This window comes from Staurois parvus, unplaced genomic scaffold (genome assembly GCF_062004578.1).
Source record: "Staurois parvus isolate SC_StPar_1 unplaced genomic scaffold, SC_StPar_1.0 ptg000421l, whole genome shotgun sequence".
Taxonomy (NCBI): Eukaryota; Metazoa; Chordata; class Amphibia; order Anura; family Ranidae; genus Staurois; species Staurois parvus.
Genome location: NW_028318217.1, coordinates 667,195 through 685,191, shown reverse-complemented (window position 1 = coordinate 685,191; position 17,997 = coordinate 667,195). Strand labels below are relative to the sequence as shown.

At 42.4% G+C, this 17,997-nt stretch overlaps 1 protein-coding gene across 1 annotated transcript in view; it reads right to left on the bottom strand.

The window, feature by feature from the left end:
• Positions 1-3,340: 3,340 nt before the first annotated feature.
• Positions 3,341-17,997, bottom strand: part of LOC149454678 (transmembrane protease serine 9-like) — a 78,463-nt gene continuing 63,806 nt past the window's right edge. Inside the window, exons 11-14 of the mRNA XM_089687217.1 lie at positions 12,666-12,861; positions 9,431-9,702; positions 6,558-6,715; positions 3,341-3,675 (exon numbers count right to left, since the gene is read on the bottom strand). Of these exons, the coding sequence (XP_089543343.1) occupies positions 3,379-3,675; positions 6,558-6,715; positions 9,431-9,702; positions 12,666-12,861 (923 nt within the window). The 3' untranslated portion in view covers positions 3,341-3,378. The remainder of the gene's footprint in view (positions 3,676-6,557; positions 6,716-9,430; positions 9,703-12,665; positions 12,862-17,997) is intronic.

Here is a 17,997-nt window from a genome sequence, read left to right as displayed (position 1 = left end):
ACTGTAGATCCCTTGAGAACATTACCAGAGCGCAGCGTCTTCAGCATCTTTATTATGCTATTCACCTGAAATCATACGATGTCTTCACTTTTGCGAAGTTCACCTCTCAGAATAACACACACCCCATTAGTAAGTAAAGGTTCCCCAATTTAATAAAAAAATCTTTGGAATAATATGAGATTTTTAAACACAATGAAAAATAAATCAGGATACAGAACGGTAATTAGCAATCTTAAACTAAATTCAACCTTTGGGGTAATAAACATGACTCCAATGTAATCCTTAATGTCAGCGTAGCCAGTAATGCTACCAACACCTACGGCATCAGCAGATCTAGTCCTCCAAACAGTAAAAGATACAACCAATTTTTTGCTAAGAAGAAGCACCTGCAGAATCTATCAATGCAGTAGTGATGAGCGAACGTGCTTGGGTTCAATTTGTGGAGCTCTCGTTGAACTCATCCTAAGGCTTCATGTACACGAGCCTACCCTGACCGCCAGCTGCGGGAAAACACAAATCAAGGCAAAAACACAGTGCCGCGGTTTTGCCGTGGTTTTGCGTTTTCCTGCGGTCAAAACGTTCCTATCCTGAACGTGATTCTTTCACGTTCAAGAGGGAGAGGTTTCACCTCACCTAAACGAGGCAGCTCCTAAACTCTGCTAAAAGCCTTTGTGTACGTGGGCACATGGGCTTTTATGGAGTTGGGTTTAGGAGCTTTGGCAAAAAAATTCATGAAGCCTAAAATCTGCACACTGTGAAATGGAATGCAAAACCTTTTGCAGTCAATTGGAGGTAAATCTTGAAAACAAATGATAACCATTCTTAAAGCTAATAGGCAATGAATTGTTAAAGGGCATAGCGCATTGGGCACTGCCATATCCCACATGGAAGAAAAATATATTTTAAATATAGTTTGAGCAGCACAGTGGCTAAATGGTTAATACCTCTGCCTGGCAGTACTAGGTTCGCTGGTTCAAATCCCAACCACGGCACCAACTGCTTGGAGTTTGCATGTTCTCCAAAGACATGCTGGTAGGTGAATTGGCTCCTGTCTAAATTGTCCCTAGTATGTGTATGTATGAATGTGAGTTAGGGACCTTAGATTGTACGCCCCTTGAGGGTTAGGGACTGATGTGAATGTACTATATATATGTAAAGTGCTGCGTAAATTGACGGCTCTATATAAGTACCTGAAATAAATATTTTAAAACTATTTTTACCAAATATGTTGACTTATATTTGAAGTACTACAATTTTGGCCATATTCAATTCAAAAGGAATCATGACGAATCACCCAGATGGGTGATTGAGAGCTACAAAACATATTATCCCAATCTTACACCCTATCATGTAGATTCTATATATTAGGCACAGGTGATGTAACAACTCTTTACACAATAATTAAACATAAGGATCCCCTTTTCCCTACTAAGAAAATATTGTGTGAGATGTCCAATCTTAATGAAAAAATATACTTGATTGCATGTCTTGATTTCTGTCTCAAACACATGAATTTTTGGTTGTGAATACATTTTAGTTGCAATTAAATTTAGCACCAAGTTTGAATTACATTTTTATGTCAGTCTGGGTATTAGCGAGCACCTTCAGAAGCTTGTTTGCTGGCAAGATATGGGCAGCACAGTGGCTAAATGGTGAGCACTTCCGCCTGGCCCTAGTACTATGGTCATTGGTTCAAATCCCAACCCGTGGGATCACCTGCCTGGAGTTTGCATGTTCTCCCTGTGCCTGCATGGGTTTCCTCTGGGGACTCCAGTTTCCTTCCACACTCCAAGGACACACTGGTAGGTTAATTGTCTCCTGTCTAAACTGGCCCTAATCTGTGTATGTATGAATGGGAGTTAGGGACCTTAGATTGTACGCCCCTTGAGGGTTAGGGACTGATGTGAATGTACAATATATATATATATATATATATATATATATATACATGTAAAGTGCTGCATACATTGATGGCTCTATATAAGTATCTAGAATAAATAAGATATATAGATGATGTTTTTTTTATCTAGAAGGGAATGGAGGAAGATGTGGAAATTGTCTTGAGGGACATCAACAGTATTGATAACAGTTCACCTCTCAATATAGTAGAAGGAAAATTTATTTTTGGGGATTTGGAAATATTTGTTTCAGATTGAACATTATGCACTTATTTTAAGGAAACTGGTCGTAACAGTTTCATGGACAGAAGAAAAGAGACAGGAGGCGCCCATCTGAGTGTAGTAAAAACACTGTATTTAATAGCAAAGGATTAAAAGCACTGTAACTTTTTGGCTGTCACTAATTTTATTTGGAAAATGAATTTGGAATTCGGGTTGCAGGAAATCGCTTGATTCCATCAACACGGTCAATGTTATTGGGAGAATACATCTCAAAGCGCTATTGTGCTCTGCCGGCAGAGATCCTTCCCTGTTTGCAGACCACAATGATCAGTGCTGGCGGCTATAGCCACTGGCAGTAATTGCATGCAAAAAAATAGACATGCTGGATGTACTGAAGCCAATCAATGGATCAACTTCAGTACAACCAACATGGCCATAGATGGATCGAATCACATCCAGTCCCTGCTGAACTGGCCGAGATTCAATCCATCTATGGCTGGCTTAACACACACTGATATGATTAAAAAAAGATAGCCACAACTACAGATAGAAACATACATCATAAAAAGTCTACACATTTTTTAGAAGTCTCATTTGTCAGTGACGATCCTGGCAATGGTGGTTCCCAGCCCACAGCAGTCATTCCTATGAACATTCAGCGCGTAGAACACCGGATCCTAGATAATCGACCCATAACCTGTCGTAAAATTGCACAAGAGATGAATCTTTCTGTGGGAACGGTGAACACAATGATGAGGAAGTGAAGGCGGCTGTCCTAGGATGGTTCAGGCATACTGATAAAACTTTCAATGATGAAGCTTTCGGGGCATTAGTTAAATGCTGGGATAAGTGTATAAATGTAGCAGGGGAGTATGTCAAAAATAAATGCAGTTTCCACTCCTTTAAATTTGTTCTTTTATTATATAAACTCAAAAGTCCTGGTTTGACTTGAACGCCCCTCGTACTTATACCCACTATTAAAGTCAAACATAGTGTAAAAAAGTGTACCTTTTTGGTTGTCACTAATTTAATTGGGAAATTTCTACAATGTATTTCTAATAAAAGTAATATCCATCCATCAGTCAGCTTCCATACATAAAACAATCCATTTTATTTATGCACATTACAAAAAGTAAAAAAGAACATCCACAAATAATATCAAGGTGTGCTTGGATATTCCTCTTACTTCAGTAGGCACTCTCTGGTCCATTAAAGCCTTTACTGCAGTCTATGGGTTATATAGGTGGATAGTAACTGGTTATAGAGAAAAGATGAGTAGAGCAGTTATAACCAAGAAGGTCCAGTGAAGATGTGACTGGTGGATGCTTCCTCCATCGCCGTTCAAATTTCCTCCACATTTCAGTGTTGGTGGGGGGATATCTCTGACATCACTGAATGTTTGATTTAGGTGGGAACTGATCCAGTTTTGGTAGGTTGTCACCAGGGTGTACACCCCAGGGTAATTTGGTTCTGCACAGCCAATGCCCCAGCTTACGATTCCAACTTGATACCAGACTCCCCGGACCTTACATACCAGAGGTCCTCCTGAGTCACCCTGGAAGACAGAAACAACCGTCAGCTCCACTCATGTCCATCTATCAGCTGTTTCTTCAGATTAATTCAAAATGTTTCATTCAATTTTTCTATTTCCATAAATATGTAATTCTAATAACTAGTCTAATGCCCAGTGAACCAGTACTGATTCTACGCTGGGCAGGAATTGAAAAAAAATGAGCAATCAACAAAAGGGTGGTTTAGCACAGTTGGGGAATGTACAACGTTTCATATTTTAGTTTTGGTCAAGATCTAAAATTAACATTATTAATGAAAACAATCCTTAGATAAAATGTGACTACATCTAAAAACAGAACTGAAAGACTATGAATGAGTCTATGTGACAGCTTGAAAACTGAGGATGGGCTTGGGCTAATGCTACAAGTCTAATGGTGGCCACACATCAGCGATGAGATACTTTGGTATTTAGAAAAGCGCCATACCCTTTCCAAACTATACAGCAGCAGCTCCCACTCCACAAAAAAATGGAAAAACAATTCAAATCAAAAATAAGAGTGCGCTAGACAAATATATAGGGGTTTATTTACTAAAGCTGGAGAGTCCAAAATCAGACTCCCTTCTGCATAGAAACCAATCAGCTTCTAACCTCAGCTTGTTCAATGAAGCTTTGGCAATGAAACCTGGAAGCTGATTGGTTTCTATGCAGAAGGGAGTCTGATTTTGGACTCTCCAGCTTTAGTAAATAAACCCCATAACGTCCATACATCAAATATATTCAAATCCCAAAAAATCCATGTGACAAATATGACGAACTTTGTGAATAATCCACCACCAAATCAATCAAATGCACTCACCAGAGCTAAGTGCTGATCAAGTTATAGACCAGCCTTAGCGTTTTTTGCTCTGGGAGCGTAGACACCACCAAACTCCAGACTTTCGAAGTATTATATTGTAGTGTAAGAATCCAGATGAAGAGTGGCTGCAGAGTATTCCTCCTCATTTCCTGTCTAAGATATAAGAAGGGTGTATATCAGCTGGATTCTTATACTACAATATAATACTTCGAAAGTCTGGAGTTTGGTGGTGTCTACGCTCCCAGAGCAAAAAACGCTAAGGCTGGTCTATAACTTGATCAGCACTTAGCTCTGGTGAGTGCATTTGATTGATTTGGTGGTGGATTATTCACAAAGTTCGTCATATTTGTCACATGGATATTTTGGGATTTGAATATATTTGATGTATGGACATTATATATTTGTCTAGCGCACTCTTATTTTTGATTTGATGAGATACTTTGGTTGTGAATATGATTGTATTTTGCTTGATTCGATTATGGGATTACATAGTGGAAACTGAGGGGCTATCAGGAAAACCATGCTCAAGTTCATGTTCAAAGGAATGTCCATGCTCAAAGAAATGCACATGCGCGCAGAACAGTCCTGAGAACTGTGCACGGAATTAGGACCCTGCTGCACATCTAGACGAGCGTGCACGTGCACGTGAGCGTTAGTGTGAGCATGCATGCTCTGGTGCCCAGTGGCCTATTTGAAGCCCTACAAGACTTATGATGATTGCTGAGTGGTTGTCAGCTCCCTTTGCTTGTGACTTGACCCTGTTTACTCCTGTATCCTGACCCAAACTTGCTATATCCTGCTTATTCCAGAACCCTTGTTGCTGACTTTGGCTTGTGACCCAACCTTGCTTCTTCAAAGTCAAAAGACCACCAGCGCTCAAGTCTTTGTGCGCTGAGCAGAACTACTGCTACAGGGCAGCAGGGCTGGACAAAGTCATGTATATATATGTTATTTTGTATCTCCGGATAGGGGGCGCGCACGTGCATGCGCCGTCCTACCCACACCTCCATTGGTGCTACAACTGTCGATCACCAGGTCCCGGCTGGAGATTCCCCGCAGGCACCCGGCGATCACTGAAGAACACTGACAGGGGAGAGGTCTGTATGTAAACAGTACAGATCTCTCCCCTGTCAGCTCCAGCATGCTGCTTTGTATTTATCTGCATAGCAATACAAAGCAGTATGCTTACACCGCAAAACACACACAGCACAGTTAGTAAAACAGCACACAGTTAACCCTTTGATCGTCCTACATGTTAACCCCTTCCTGCTCAGTGCCATTAGTATAGTGCCAGTGATTTTTATTAGCACTGATCACTGTATTGGTGTCACTGGAGATGTCAGTGCCAGTTAGTAAGTTCCCTCCAGTGGAATAATGCCCGCCGCAGTCCCGCTATAAGTCGCTGATCGCTGCCATTACTAGTATAAAAATAAATCCCAGTGTCTATATCGCCATTTGTAGACACTATAACTTTCACGTAAACCAATTGATTTACACGTATTGGGATTTTTTTTTTTAGCGAAGACACGGAGCAGAATACATTTTGGCCTAAATATATGACGAAAATTGATTTTTAATTTTTTTTTACTGGATATATTTTATAGCAAAACGTCAAAATGATTGTTTTTGTTTCAAAATTGTTGGTCTTTTTTTGTTTAATAAAAAACACACAGGCGATCACATACCACCTAAAGAAATCTCTATTTGTGGGAAAAAAAGGACGTAAATTTCATTTGGGCTGCGTTGCATGATCGCGCAATTGTCATTTAAAGTAACGTAGAGCCGTATCACAAAAAATGGCCTGGCCAGGAAGGGGGAGAAATCCTCTGGAGGGCAAGTGGTTAATACAAGTGATTTCCTTGATTTAAATAGCAAAATACTCGTGGTCCTCTTTTTTCCTCAGTCAAAACATGGCAGAGATTATAGTACGCCTCCATCCATCTACAACTAAAGATACACGTTCAGCCTAATTGGGCTTTAACTGATGGCAATGCATTACTTCTCTATCATATGAGAAGATTTGGACCGAGGAGGTGAGCTTTCCCTCAATGCTAATAGTGTCACTCACCACGCAGGCGTCCCTCTGTCCATCCCTGTAGCCAGCACAGATCCTATCATAGTGGACAGGTATGATAGATCCCACGCTGTTGTATATTTCTGTGCATGTACTGTGGTCAATGAGCGGAACCATGACCTCCTGGAGGGTCCCATTTACAGGTGGTGTGCCTGGTGATGAACACAGACAACAAAAAGATTACAAATGCATTGTATGTATGACTGACTGTTATCAGTTACATTGTTTCCAGCTATCTCTGTGGAGAAAAGGTCAATAAAGCCATGAACAATTGGGATGTATAGCGGTAGAGCAATTGACTACAGAACATGAGGTCCGAAGCACAAATGTGGGTGCCCCCTGTTTGTGTGTGAAATGAATGGTCACATTCTGGTTTCAAATGATGGCCTGCAAACATTGTTTCCAGAAGTGAAGGGATGGACGCTGTTCAACCTACCCCAGGAGTCCAATGTTGAGGAAACTTTAATGTGTTTCACCTCGCCCACCGGGGTTTGGTCACAGACCTGTGGTCAGGTGCGTTGATTTGGCCACTCACAATGCACTGCAGTGCATTGTGGAGCGAGGCGGGCAAACAGCCTGCCAAACGCCCTTATCATTCGTATGTTCATCAAACACACAAACGGCTGATGTTTGAGTTGAACTTACGTTCGGCTCAAACATCGAGGTCATCAATAAAGAAAACCTGATAGAGTCTGCACTTGAGACCGGGGCGGAGGTTCACCTTCCAGCAGGACAACAACTCTAAACATCCAGCCAGAGCTACAATGGAAGGGTTCAGATCAAAGCATCTTCATGTGTTAGAATGGCCCAGTCACAGTCCAGACCTAAATCCAATGGAGAATCTGTGGCCAGACCTGAAAATTGCTGTTCCCAGACGCTCTCCATCCAATCTGCCAGAGCTTGAGCAATTCTGCAAAGAAGAACGGGCAGAAATGTCCCTCTCTAGATGTGCAAAGCTGGGAGAGATGTCCCCAAAAAGACTTGCAGCTGAAATTGCAGTGAAAGGGGGTCCTACAAAGTATTGACTCCGGGGGGCCGAATACAAATGCCGCCACACTTTTCACAGATTTATTAGTAAAAGATTTTGAAAATCATTTCTCATTTTCCTTCCACTTCACAATTATGTGCCACTTTGTGTTGGTCTATCACATCCAATCCCAATAAATACATTGACAGTTTTGGTTGTAACATTACAAAATGTGGAAAATTTCAAGGGGTATGAATACTTTTTCAAAGTAATGACATTGGACAGGTGAACCTGAGCACAAAAGGAAACCTTCATCAAAGATTTATTTTAATGGTATTTTCTTGTAATAATTATTTTACTTTAAAGGCAAAAAAAGTTGAAAGAAAATTGAATAAAGCACTTTGCCCAGATCTGACCTCTGATAGTTACTGTAATCGCAAACTATACATTTTGACGTTTCCCATTGGGTAGAGACAATTATACAGTTGACGCAATGTACTGTATAGAACACTAAAATGTAATTTCTGTATGAAACATTACTTATGTGTCACAATATAAAGAAACCATATGTAAAAAAAAAAACTATAGCTTATATCATTAAAAAAAGCCATCCTTGAGATCTAGTCGATGATTTTGCCTAGGCTGTGATGATGTCACCAGTCTGCTGCAGGCAGGAGGAAGCATTTCCTCTGTCTCCTCTCCCCCACTAATCAGATTGCAACAATGTAATGTATTTAGCACTGCGGAATGGTGAGACATTTGTAAACATAGCCACACATTCCACAGGCACCAGGATTTTCATCAGGGGTCTCCAAACTATGGCCCTACAGGTGTTGAGGAACTGCAAGTCCCATGAGGTCTTGCAAGAGTCTGACAGCCGCAGGCAAGACTTCCAGAGGCAGAAGCACGATGGGACTTGTAGTGCATCAACAGCTGGAGGGCAATAGTTTGGAGACCTCTGATTTACTGTCAAGGTCCTACCTTTTCCCTGAGGTTATGTTACTCCATGTGCTGGCGTCCATCTTGGATTCTGCTGTGCATGATGGGAATCCTTTTATGCCTTCAGGTCTCTGTGGTCCATCCCCCAGAGGGGTGTGGCTGATGACATATAAGCCTGTGGCCCGCACATGCTCTTTGCACTTGTGTCTTGTGTCTTTGTGTTGCTATTACTCTGTTCTGACTCTCGTGACTCTCCTGGTATCTGATTCGGCTTGTGACTCGACTATTCTTTGTATTCTCCTTTGATCTGACCCTCTGTTGCTGAACCCGGCTCGTGACCTGTGATTCTCGTCTGCTGTCCTGTACTGTTTTGTCCTATTGTTGTTGACCCGGCTTGTCTGACTACTCTTTTGTCTCTTCCACCAGCTACACGCCATTGGCGGCGGCCATTACCGCAGCTGAGGTGTCTCGGGGGCCGCGACCTGGTTCCTGGCTGCGTCAAGTCCATCCCCACCATCAGGGGCCCTGGTGAAGGGCAGCCTGGGACTTAGACTCAGTGCCCTGAGGGACTTCGGTCTGTGGGTGGTGGTTGTCGTCAGCCAGTGCGTTACATTGTTAGGCCTGCCTTTCCGTTCCTCGGCCCCTGCCCTGACATTTACATGATTGTGTCACCTCTGAGCCAGCATCTCAGGAAATAGATGGTGACCCTAGTTGATGTCTGAACAAAGATAATGTAATCCATCGGGAGAGAAAAGCAGGTTAAGGAATTGTCAGGAGGAGTACTGTGATCTTTGTGACAGGGAATACCTGTAAATGTTACACTCTTCGACTGTTAAGGGAGTGGACTGGGCAGAGCACTGGGTGGGGGGGCCAATTTAAGCAAAAGCAAAAGATTATCTTTAAATGATGGCTTCTTAGTGTGGAAAATCAGTGTAATTACATTAGCTTTTCATGTACTCACCATCATAAGATATATCACCCCAGCCAGTCACCCAGCACTCTGTGCCACATGGGAAGGTGACCGAGGAAGATGGCAGACAGATTGGCTTGATGTATTGAGTATAGTTGACAGCCATGGCCAGCCGTACCAGGGCGATGTCCCCGATGTCTCCAGTGCTTTTAAAATTGTCATTAACAATGATAGTCCGTACATCGGCAACAACTGTATGAGGGCTGTCTACATCCAGCCTGTACAGGCCCAGATACACTTCATATTCCCATATCTCTGTAGGACTGTAGAAAGAAAATGGTACAGGAAATGTAACAATGATATCTGCTTGTGTAGACCATGCAATATCACAGCTTTTCAGTGTTGTATTCCAAAAAATTTACACCTCTTTCCTCCACACCACCCCATCCTTAAACTCACATGTATAACCCCCCATCCCTGCCGATAGACATTTACATTGGGTACCATCAGACTTGGAAACTATAGCAATGAGGTATAGAAATGAAGGCCAGCAGTCACTTTAACCACTTGAGCTCCAGAGGATTTACCCCCCTTAATGACCACGCCTCTTTTTGCTACTCGGCGCTGCACTAATTTAACTGATAATTGCGCGGTCATGCAATGCTGCACCCAAACGAAATTTACGTCCTTTTTTTCACACAAATAGAGCTTTCTTTCGCTGTAATTTGATCATCTGTGCGCTTTTTATTTTTCACGCTATAAACAAAAAAAGGCCAAAAATTTTGAAGAAAAACAATATTTTTTATTTTCAGCTATAAAAAATATATAGTAAACTCAAAGTTGGTTATAAATTTAGGCCAAAATGTATTCTGCTACATGTTTTTGGTAAAAAAAATCCCAATAAGTGTATATTGATTGCTTTGTGTGGAAGTTATAGCGTCTACAAACTATGGTATAGATACTGCAATTTACGCCATTTTTCTGCTATACAGCGCTGCGCTAGTTTAACGGACAATTGCGCGGTCATGCAATACGGTACATAAATTAAATTTACATCCTTTTTTCCCCACAAATTGAGCTTTCTTTCGGTGGTATTTGCGGTTTTTATTTTTTGCGCTATAAAAAAAAAAGGCTAACAATTTTGAGGAAAAAAAACAATATTTTGGACTTTTTGCTATAAAACATGTCCAGTAAAAAAAAAATGCAAAAATCAAATTTAGTCATAAATTTCTGCCAAAATGCATTCTGTGACATGTCTTTGCTAAAAAAAAAACCCAATACGTGTAAATTAATTGATTACGTGAAAGTTATAGCGTTTACAAATGGCGGGAAAGATTTTTTGGGTTTTTTTTATACTAATAATGGCGGCGATCAGCGAATTATGGCGGCGATCAGGGACTTATGGCAGCAACCAGCGACTTATGGCGGGACTGCGGGACTGCAGCGGACATTTTGACATTGGGGGGTACTGACTTGGGGTCACTGACATCCCCAAAAACACTAATACAGTGATCAGTGCAAAAAAAAAAACTGACACTGTACTAATGGCACTGGGGAGGAAGGGGTTAACTTTATATTGCAGGGCAGGGTTATAGGAATGAGGGTAGTGTTTTACTAGGGGGCGGGGGGTGTGCTGGGCGGGACAAGGCTGATCGAGAAAGAAAAACTGTTCTTTCTCGATCAGCTCATCCTCGAGCTGACAGGGAAATGACAGACAGCACAGCTACTGCAGCTGTGCTCTCTGTCACTGTTTGCTGCCGATCGCCGGGACATAGCCGCTAAGGAGCGGTTGTGACCCGGCGACTCACATCTGCAGCGGTGATCCACAGGACAAATAGGGCGGTGGCACGCCTCGCACGCACCCCCTATTTGTTTACAAAACACACGTTTTAAACCGTGGTTTTGCCTGTGAGTGCCGCCCTGCCGCCGTATATGTACAGTGGCTGGACGGCATGCGGTTAAGAACATTTTCCTGATGTTTTAGTCAAGAATTGATATAGAAAGTAGTGAGGGCAGGGGTAGTGCATCTAAAAACACAAACAAATCTAAAAACCAGCTGACAGGTATGGCTTATTTTTTTGTGGAATGTCCCTGGGTAACCCTGGTAGGAGTCACTTCAACCATTTGGGCAAAAGGAGCAGCTGCCTCCATCCTACAGGTGAAGGTGGCTGACAAGACTAAGAACAATTTCTACTCTTCATTAATAAATCTTCACTAGCTTGTAGGGACCTTGAAAAGTTAGGAAAAGTAATTTAAGTCTCCTGGCACACATGCTTGCCACTTCTTTTCAGAGTAAGAATTGATTACATTTTTTTTTTACTTTGAAGGAGGAACATAAAAGCTGATAATATATGAAATAAATAAAATAAATAAAAGCTTTTATTAACATGTTGCCCACCCAATGGCAGTGAAGAAAGAGAGAGAAATAGAGGGATACTGTCACGTACCTGATGGGAGACGAAATTGACGAGGTCGGCCTCACTTGTGTCACTAGCCCAGACCCCGCTGAAGTTGGAACTGAGGGAGTCTAGGGACCAGGGGGAAAAGAGCGCCAGGGGTTGTTGTTTGCAGCTCTTGCAGATGATGACTTTGGAAGGCTGATGATCCTCTGATTTTGGCACAGTAGTAGTAGGTAGAGCAGGTTTTGTAGATTGCTAGGCGTGCAGCAGAGCAAGGCAGGTAGTGAGGACAAGGGACAGGAGCAGTGTCATGGAATAGCCGGGGTCATCAACAGTCGGGCACCATAGTACAGAATCAGAAAGAAAAGCCAAGGTCAGGAGCAGAGCCGAAGTCAGGAACCAGTATCAGAAGAGCAATCAAAGTCAGATCAGGAACAAGCCGGGACGGTAACGAAGGAATCGCACAGGAACAAGCAGGACACGGGGGGGAGCTGAAGACCAGTCAGCACTGAACATGGGCAGAGACACTACTTAAATAGGCCGTCTGGTGCCAATCTTCGCAGTGCGCGTGCGTTTGCGCAATCGCACATTCCTGCACGCATGTGCACAACCGGCAATTCTCCTGCGGGAATTCCTATGCGCATGCGCATTTCCGACCGCGATTCTTCTTGCCCGAAATCCCTTACAGATACAACCTATGTTCAAACATGATGCAATTTGCAGTTGAAGTTCCTTCTTCTCTATGACTTAGTATCCTTTTTAGATTGGGTAATATAAATATACAGTATATGAAACAAGCACCCACACATGGAATGTTTGCCTTGAACCCACTAAGACATTGGTGCTGAATGAAAGAACTGGATGAAAAATAAATATATTATACTCACTCTTCAAAGCAATGTGTTGCAGTCAGCACCCACTCTGGTGAGATCAGGGAGCCCCCACATATATGTGATCCATGATAGTGTAGGCTGACCTGCCATGGCCATTCCCCATCCAATGCATCTTTACCTCCAACTATCCGGCTGGACACCAAAGAGGTACCACATACTGAAAAATCTTCATTAGAGAATACCCTGTAGACTGTACAGATACAAAGGAGCTTTAAAATAGGATTTAGAAGCTGCACATCCACATCTTTACATTTCTGCTACAGGCCTATCAATACAACATCAACTTAGTCATTATATAGAGTCAATGCATATTTCATTTTATCCAGGAAAAGTAAGGCTTCTTTTTGGATAAAAATATTAAAGTGTAAGCTCTTCTTGTGCAGACACTGGCTGAGTATTCATTACTATGGTATATGTCAGAGCTATATAAACGTATAATAATAATAATAATAATAATAATAATAATAGTGTATTATTATAGTATATAAAATGTATGTAATCCAGTGCTCAGGTATATGACTAATCCACATACATCATTCCCCAGCTGCTGGAACCCTTTATCCCCCCGGATAACTTCAAAATTGCAAAACGAATACCAGCACTTTATAGATGAATTAAAACTCTTAATAATGACCAACAAAATGATAAAGTCCTTATAGCGTAAAATATCTAATATCTCAAAATGTCTCTAATGTCTCAAAATAAATCTTCCTCACGCAATCTCCTCGTGTGTTTTGCGATCCCAAAACATTAAACTCTCCCCAGCTGTTTTGACCTATTTTTACAAATAATTGTAAAGGCAGATTTATTTTTAATTTTTAAATTATAAACATACCATACTTACCTATTCTGTGCAATAGTTTTTAAAAAAAGCAGCCTCAACCCCTCCTTCTCTCAGGTCCCCCACCAGATCGTCTGGCCCCTCCCTTCTGCCAAGTGCCCCCACAGCAATCAGCTTGCTATAAGGGCATCTGAGAAGGCTCACTCCTGAGCCGCTGCTACAGCTATGTGTGTACATTCACACACAGACGTGGTTCAACTCAGCCGCCACCGCTCTCTCCTCAAAGACTCACTGGCTGTGATTGACAGTATTGGGAGTCATTGGCTCCCACTGCTGTCTCAGCCAATTTGGAGGGAGAAGTTTAGGACAGCCGAGGATCCCGTGCACATTACTGGACCAAGATGGGGCTCAGGTAAGTATTGGAAGGGCTGGGGGGGGGGAGTGGTGCACACAGAAGGTTTTTTACCTTCATGCATAGAATACATGAAGGTATAAAATCTTGAGCCTTTAAAACCACTTTACTCAGATAAAAAGAGAACTATCCACTCTGTTAGTTAGTAAGACAGCTGAATTCACAAAGATGGAGGCTGGGGTTGTGTCCTTTCTTGAAAAAATAAAATGCCCCAAGAGGGAGAAATCAAAGCCTTCCTGTCAGTATTATCAAGAAGGTACAGTGTATCCCGGTATTGGTACAAGATGGACCTGACCCCACAGAAGGATAACACCAGCATACACTTTCTCCGGATACCCAGACACAAGACAACAGATCAGCAATCTACCAACCTTATATCGTTCCATGGACAGGAAAGGTCCAAGAACCAACCATTCTAGAAACACCAGCATGCCATGTAACATGTAAACTACAACAGGACAACTGAGAAAGGGTCTCCTTCATTACTCATAATGCATTTGTCTCTCGTCCCCTTCTCCATCTCCTTCATAATTCATAATGCATTTGTCTCTCATTCCCTTCTCCATCTCCTTCATAATTCATAATGCATTTGTCTCTCGTCCCCTTCTCCATCTCCTTCATAATTCATCGAGCATTTGTCTCTCGTCCCCTTCTCCATCTCCTTCATAATTCATCGAGCATTTGTCTCTCGCAGGGGTGGACTGACCATTTGGAAACTTGGGCACTGCCCGAGGGACCAGGGTCAGTAGGGGGCCCATGAGATGCCCCTGGTACCTTTTTCATAGGCTTTTTTGAGTTTGGGCAAGGACACAGGGGCCCCATGATCCTCTATTGCCCGGGGGCCCCATGAGTTGTCAGTCCGCCCCTGGTCTCTCGCCCCCTTCTCCATTCCTTCATAATTTATAATGCATTTGTCTCTCGTCCCCTTCTCCATCTCCTTCATAATTTATAATGCATTTGTCTCTCATCTCCTTCTCCATCTCCTTCATAATTCATAATGCATTTGTCTCTCGTCCCCTTCTCCATCTCCTTCATAATTCATAATGCATTTGTCTCTCTTCCCCTTCTCCATCTCCTTCATAATTCATAATGCATTTGTCTCTCATCTCCTTCTCCATCTTCTTCATAATTCATAATGCATTTGTCTCTCGTCCCCTTCTCCATCTCCTTCATAATTCATAATGCATTTGTCTCTCGTCCCCTTCTCCATCTTATTCATAATTCATAGAGCATTTGTCTCTCATCTCCTTCTCCATCTGCTTCATAATTCATAATACACTTGTCTCTTGTCCCTTTCTTCATCTCTTTCATAATACATTTGTCTCTTGTCCCCTTCACCATCTCCTTCATAATACATTTGAATCTCGTCCCCTTCTCCATCTCCTTCATAATTCATAGAGCATTTGTCTCTCGCAGGGGTGGACAGACCATTTGGAAACTTGGGCACTGCCTGAGGGTCAGTAGGGGGCCCCATGAGATGCCCCTGGTACCTTTTTCATAGGCTTTTTTGAGTTTGGGCAAGGACACAGGGGCCCCATGATCCCCTATTGCCCGGGGGCCCCATGAGTTGTCAGTCTGCCCCTGGTCTCTCGTCCCCTTCTCCATCTCCTTCATAATTTATAATGCATTTGTCTCTCCTCCCCTTCTCCATCTCCTTCATAATTTATAATGCATTTGTCTCTCCTCCCCTTCTCCATCTCCTTCATAATTTATAATGCATTTGTCTCTCCTCCCCTTCTCCATCTCCTTCATAATTTATAATGCATTTGTCTCTAGTCCCTTTCTCCATTCCCTTTTCCCTCCTCTCCTCCTCTTGTTTATTGTTTTGTAGTTACCATAGGGTATAAATGTGTGCTTGGTTTATATGTAAGGCTTCCAAACATCGACTTTACTTGACAAATTGGAATTTCCATAAATAAGTGTGTGAATATTTCATCAGAGCGCTGGAGACTTGCTATCCTTCTACTTTAGTCTGTATGGCACCATCGGCTGTGGTAGTCACTATGAGCACCATCCTGTTACATCGGCAGAATACTGTAAGTATAGCTCCGACCCACATAGTTACATAGTTACATAGTTTACATAGTTTTTAAGGTTGAAAGAAGCACCAGCCCCATTCAGGTTCACCCAGTTCACAGTGTTTATGAATGTTATTCTCTAACAATTCCCATGGCCCTGTATAGTCTACTTTCTAATGAAGACATCTAAAAGCTTGAAGTTGTCGACACTCTCAGCTAGTACCACTTCCTGGGTGAAGGAGTTCCACATTTTTACTGCTCTAACAGCAGCTTTTCATTAATATAAAGCTGACACTCCTTTCTTCTAACCTCATGTCCTGGCCATGTGTCTTCTTCACAGATCTTGAGTCAGCCAAATCAGGCACCGGTCAAATTTCGATCCATGCATGGGCAGGGTGGTGGTTTACCGATCAACTTCTATACAACACTATTGGATATTTGCTGCTCGATTGGTGCTGAGAGTGTATCAACATCAGTGTATTCTGAGGGCAGGAAAGTCTCCCACTCTCAGAATACAAGAGCTCAGTGAGGAGGATTCTCTCATCCGTATCAAGTGATTGTTTGGGGTTACTTAGTCAGTTTTTTACATTAAATCTGCTGGTTGAACAAAAAAAAACCAAAAACTGAATAATCTATGGGCTGCTTTTGAGTAAACAGTTTATTACAGTTACTGAAGTCACCTTTGATATATTTGTACATTGTACTCACATCCCCACTTTAGCATCTCTGTCTATGTAATCGATTCTCATCATCCCCCATAGCTAAAGTCCTCATCCCCCAGCTGATCTCCCCCATCCTCCACAGGTGAAGTCCCCCTCACCCATAGCTCAGCTCCTCCATCCCCAAAACTGGTCTCCCCCATCCTCCACAGGTGAAGTCCCCCTCTCCCATAGCTCAGCTACTCCATCCCCAAAACTGAGCTCCTCCATCCCCCATAGCTGAACTCCTCCATCCCCCATAGCTGAGCTCCTCCATCCCCCATAGCTGAGATCCTCCATCCCCCATAGCTGAGGTCCTCATCCCCCCTAGCTGAGCTCTTCCATCTTTAAAGCTAAGCTCCTCCATCCCCATAGTTATGCTCCTCCACTCTCCATAGCTGATCACCTCCATCTCCTGTAGCTGATCTCCTCCATGACCCCAAGCTGAGCTCCTTCATCCCCCAGTTCAGCTCCTCCATTGCCCATAGGTGAAGACCTCTTCCTCAATAGCTCAGCTCCTCAATTCCCAAAGCTGAGCTCCTCCATCCCCTATAGATGAGCTCCTTCATCCCCCATAGATGAGCTCCTCCATCCCCCATATCTGAGGTCCTCATCCCCCATAGCTCAGCTCCTCCATCCCCCATAGCTCAGTTCCTCCATTTATTTTAATCATTTTGTTCCCCTTCATTAAACTCTTTCTACTTCAACAACATCTTTTGTTACGACTGGTGACCAAAACTGAATTGCATATTCAAGATGAAGGTGAACCATTGTTTTGTAACAGGGTAGAATTATTGATGTATCTCTTGTTCCTTACTTACATGCTGTCGGGGTGATCTGCATATACAATTTGGTAACAATTTTCTGTATTTCTAGCATAAAATATTACATGCAAAATGGTGTTGAGTCATCCAATGCCCTAGAATAGGTCCAAATCACATTTTCCAGGAGCTACCGACGGCATCCCTTTGAAAGACACCTTTTATTCAAGAAGTCCTACAAAGTGAATAAAACAACTTAATCTAAGGAAAACATTTAGAGAAACTATGGGGTTTATTTACTAAAGCTGGAGAGTCCAAAATCAGACTCCCTTCTGCATAGAAACCAATCAGCTTCTAACCTCAGCTTGTTCAATGAAGCTTTGGCAATGAAACCTGGAAGTTGATTGGTTTCTATGCAGAAGGGAGTCTGATTTTGGACTCTCCAGCTTTAGTAAATAAACCCCTATGTGTCCATGGCTCTATAATGGCACCATAATTAAAATATTTTTCCATTGAAAGCGCAATATCTTCAGGTGTCTTTGATTCAGTTGAGGAGGAGCCCCCATTATAAGTGGCTGTCCCATTCTTGCCCAAATCTTTCACCATTTGTATATTAGCTCTCCCCAACATTCCAGGTCACCCCAGACAGGTGACAT